The sequence below is a fragment of the Cenococcum geophilum genome (genome assembly GCF_001692895.1).
Source record: "Cenococcum geophilum 1.58 unplaced genomic scaffold K441scaffold_95, whole genome shotgun sequence".
Classification (NCBI taxonomy): Eukaryota; Fungi; Ascomycota; class Dothideomycetes; order Gloniales; family Gloniaceae; genus Cenococcum; species Cenococcum geophilum.
In genome coordinates, this window is record NW_027137653.1 from 17,525 (window position 1) to 22,785 (window position 5,261).

Here is a 5,261-nt window from a genome sequence, read left to right on the forward strand (position 1 = left end):
ATATAATTATACCGATCTTTCTCGATAAGAACGGAGTCCAGTAAATTTTTGTATCCGGGGTATTGAAGTCGACAATTTTTATATTGGTATCATGAGACATATAGTTATACGTTGAGAATAATATTTATTGGGTCGTTATATAATTAATTCTATTTTTCATATTTTTAAGGATGAATATTCGTATTTCTGAAATATGTAGTGATATATTCTATTTCTTTATTATTATAATTGGTTACAATATTAATTACGGTATTTGGTCGAATTTAGTTATGGGATTGTATTGTTATATTATTATTCATTAACTATCGATACTAGTGTAATTTCATAAAATAATTTATATTATTTGTCGGAATATTTATGATGATATTGAGGTCTCTATTATTGGTAGGGAGATATATATTCACATGAATTCTCCTTATACGTTTGATTTATTCCATTTCTTTTCCTGTCCTAAAAATACAGAATCGGATCTGCTAGAGAATAATTGGAAGGCTGGGAAGATATTTCTAGTATTTGCACTAATAAATTTAATGTAGATTGATAGATATGATCCATTTATTATAATATTTATTCTTCCATTTTCTAAGAAGATTTTAAGAAATATCTTCTAAAGAGGTTGTAATTATTGTATCGAAATCAATCTAGGAAATCTAGAATTAAATTAAATATACCAATTGTCGTAGGTCAAGTTAAATTGCTATGAAGTATTCCACATATATATTTAATCATCTGTATTTATTTGATGTCTTTTACCGTTCTTATGAATAAGGGCGGAAAATTATATATTTAATATATATTAATATTAATAGAATCCTAGTATATTCTATCCTAGTTGAATTTAAATTATTTACGTGTTTTGTATTTTCTATATATGGATGATCCTGGTTTGATATTAATAGTGAATTCGAATTTGATACTAATAGAGCAGATCTCTGTTATAGGTCTAGGCTATCTAATAAGGGCCTTATAAGATGGTGGTTTGTATTACCGCAGTTATACTATATAATAGATAGGTGGCGGACCCCTAGCGAGGGTCCTTTACCTCTCCTTTATTCCTTACTTCTTCTATTTTCACTTTCTCTAGAATATTTAGAACTTCTATCTTTTATATCTATACCCTAGTTACTACTTATTTTATATAGAGCTTTCTATTCCCATATCTTATGTTCCTACTAGCACTTCTATATCTAAATCTATTATTATCTCCAGTTTTTCCCCTATTCTTGCTAGTTGGCTATATACCCTTTAAGAGTCGGCTATAAATGTTATATTTGCCGCATTAAGTCTAATTCTTAATTATTCTAGTCTTAAGCTTACTATAGCTGTCTATAAGGGTCTTCCTATAGGGCGTCCTCTCCCTTATGTTCCCTATAACCCTTATATCCCTATATGGTCTAATAATATCGCGCGGCATCGCTTCTAGCCCATTAAGGCTTAGGATGGCTAGCCTAGCCCCCTAGTATTAAAGGTAGGAAACGCTAGAAAGGCACCTATGCCCCCCTAGCTTATCGCCTGTTATTTCCATTTATATAACCTAGCGTATAGTTATTCCCGTAGCTATTAAGCCCTTACCTTCCGTCTCCTATATTTAATATAGTCTTCTCTCTCCTACGCCTTATATATGCTTCGGTGGCAGTTTACGCATTTTATTTAGTCTTAATTTAAGTAATATCTTATATTGTGGGGGCCTGTATAGTGGCCGTAGCACACCTATGCTGCGCATATAGATTAGGTATGTCCCCATTATACGCAGCAATAGTATTATTCTAAGTAGAGTCTATAGTTATAGAGCCTTGTATTGTATATAAGGCCATTTATAATAATACCTTTTTAGATAAGGAGTTTTTATATTTCTAGTGTATATATGCTGACGATAAGGGAGCTATACGTTTAACTAGCGCCTCCCTAGCGAGTCTCTGGCGACCCTTATATTCTTTTATTATTCTTATTATATACTTAGTTTATATTTTCCTATTATAGCTATTAGATTTAGGTAATCTTAAGTCCTAGTATAAGGCGTTCCGTTTATTTTACTATCTTATATATAGTTGCTGTATTGTCCACCTAGCATCCCTTTTCTACCCTAAGGCTTAGGGGAACCGCTAAGACTTTAACTGGATAATCTTTATAGAGCACTTTTATGCCAATACGTTCTCCTAGCCTATCCCCTACCCTTACGGCTTATTCCTTTACCTATTAGTCCCTTAGGGTAACTCTAATATTTCCGCTCCTAAGGTGTTAGACTATAATAGCGTTATAAACCTCTTTATAAATCTCTATAAGGACTTCTATTTCTAATTATCCCCTAAGCCCCTCTACTTTTTCTATATTTAGTTATATTATAATTATATACCCGGATGTTATCTTTAGGGGGGTAGGTTCCCTATATTATAGAAGCGCAGCTACGGCGGCCTAGGTATAGTTTGCCGGTAAAAAAGGGTTTTATTTATTTTTAATTTTGTTTAGCCGTTAGAGAATTTAATTAAGGGTTTGCTAGAGGGGCGCCTAAGGTTTACTAAACTAGCGGAGCCATTCTACTAGCTATATTAGTTCGTTATAGCTAACGGTTACTTCTCTGTAACTATAGATACTAAACGCGTCTAATAGGCTTTATATTTTGTTAGATGCCTTTTTAATAGAGGTCTTTCCGCTTTATAGTATGGTATTCGCCTATTCTTATTATAGAGGGCTATTACTAGGCATAGTTCTGGTAGACGCGCGCGAGTATAAACCACCGTTATTTGACGTATGCCTCCCCTGCGATGCATGCATCTTAGGGGGATTCTCTAGGTATTTTTTTAGGGTTCTTTTAGTTGGTTTTAGTCTTTTTTAGGCCNGGTGNAGTAAGAGCTCNAGCTATTATATTTATATAAGGGTTAGATAAAAGCTCTCTTTTCTATATAATTAGTTTAAGTAATAGTTATTAACTAATACTATTAGTTTAAATAGGAGTATTAAAAGTTAATTATTTAATAGTATAAGAAGGCTAGTAATTAGGTAGTAAGTCTATTTAGGAAAATAATAAGGCCTTATTATAATAAATATTATAACTATTATAACCCTACTGCTTACGCTAAATATATAGCTATATCTATTATGCACAGTTACAAGATCTTCCACAATAAGGATATAAGGTACCTTTTTGAGCCCTAGGATTTATATAATCCTCGTAAGATTTAACTAGATCATCGTTTCTACCAAGAAGATACCGCATAATTGTCAAAGAATTAAACTCTAAGCTCCAGCCTCCCCAACTACATAATTTCCGAATTCCCTAGCGTTTTTCACTAGAAAAATACTGAACGCCACCCCTTTAAAAGGAGTGGCCCCTATAAACAAGCGGATCTTCCCTAATATTAATAAGATTTTGTTGAAAATTCTAAAGAAAAACACCAGAGGCCTAGATAAAATATTAAAATAATAAACTCTCTATAAAATAATAAAAAACCTACTAATTTAATATTTTTACTGACTATTGGCTGGTTAAATGCATTAAATGGTCTAAATAAGTAACCTGATGTAACTTTTGAGATATCTAGCCATTTAAGTAGGAGAGTCGGTACATTAAGCTAGGGTTCTTCTCGGTTAAAGTAGAGAAAAAAGGGTTGGATTTCTATAAAGCCGTTAAGATTAAGTAGTTATATTTTAAAAATTTAAGATCTTACCTCCTGTTTAATATGTTTTCCGAAAATTAAGTATAAGTTTAACCTTTTTAGTAGTAAGGTCGTGGATTCAAATATGCCGAACTTTAATACGCAGAACCTTATTAAATCTGAGAAAATAGGCAAAAGCTATCGCATATATAAGGCTTATTATAATTCGCTAATAAACACCTCCCTAAATCCGTCCTCCTTGGCCTGTAGGAAGACGGGATAACTAAGATATATATTTAAGATTTACGTTATATTTATAAAGCTCTTAAAGCTTTAACGCAGTAATTGCTCTTACGCTTTCTTACGTTTCTCCTACGCGAGTCTATAAAATAGCGTTAGTTATAGCAAATAATAAAAAAACAATGGTATTACCGAGAAAGAAAATATACCTTTCGTCTATATAGACTTCTTATATATCTTACCACAATATCTAAAAGTGTTAGGTTTCCTATTCATTCTCCATTGCTTTTCTCGGAAAATCTATTACTTCTAAGATAAACCTCATAAGCATAGAAATAGGAGACTGCTGCACGCATTTTTTGCGCATATGACCAGGTTCTATTCTCACTTTCTTATAGTAACTAAGAAGATAAGCTAGGTTCGGCCTTTTCACAGACAGACTAAATCCATAGGCATATTAATGGTAAAACGTCTTTATTTAGCTTTTTAACGAACTTTTCGAGCTCTAGGGCTTCCTTTTTTACAAATCCAATGTACTTTTTAATTTGCCTAGAATTACCTTGTTAGATATAAGTGTTTTTAACTAAATTCTTAGAATATATAGGAAATATACCCTGTATAACCTGATAAAGTTATAGGTGCTAATACACCCTCTGCAGCCTTATATACGGTTTCAAATAACTCGTTAATTCTAATAGAATTATCAGTTTCTACTACTAAAATCTCTTGTTGCTTATCAAGTTCCTCATTAATTTCGGCATCTTCTATAGCTTTTTGTATAGGATTTAAGGGAGTTTTAGTATCTAATAACAAAAGAAAAGAGTTAATTTAAGAGATATAAGACATTTTCTAAAAAGAACGGAAGTAATTCTTAAATTTTCTAAGGCTAGTAGTATGTAAAAAACAATTAGAAGGTTTTTAGTAAAAATAAGGTGTGGGGTAAGTCCTTTATTAAAGAAATCTAAAAAATAATTAGCGTTTATAGAAAAAACCGCTAATACAGCTATTTTCGCTACACAAATCTAAAATTAAATATCTAAAATTTTGAGATATTTTAATAAAATCTCGAAAAGCTCTATTATAATAATTGTTTTTATAGTATGGCTTTATTAAAAAGAAAAAAGCAGCAGCTTAATTGGGGTATAGAAGGGACCTTAGGTTTAACGAGAAATGAAGCTTAAGATGCTATAGTTGCTATTTAAAATAAACGGCTTCTTGGGTTTGCTAAGGAATTTATTTAATTAGGAAGAAGAATATATGAAAAGATCGCAATTTATAAGGAAATGTTAGTATAACTATAAAGAGAGTATATCCTTAATAGAAAAACATAATTAATTTATTTAGGCAAGATAAAGGAGAAACGGTGCAGTTTCTCGAAGAATCTAATATAAAGGATGTTAATCCTCTAAGAATTCACCTACACTATGC

The 5,261-nt window shown here is 31.5% G+C and overlaps 1 protein-coding gene across 1 annotated transcript; it reads right to left on the reverse strand.

The window, feature by feature from the left end:
- Positions 1-3,094: 3,094 nt before the first annotated feature.
- On the reverse strand, positions 3,095-3,271 carry K441DRAFT_595836 (uncharacterized protein; the record flags this gene model as incomplete). The annotated part of the gene is made up of 1 exon (XM_067645014.1): positions 3,095-3,271. A coding segment is annotated over one exon (177 nt), but the record flags the coding sequence as incomplete, so codon positions are not given.
- Positions 3,272-5,261: the final 1,990 nt, after the last annotated feature.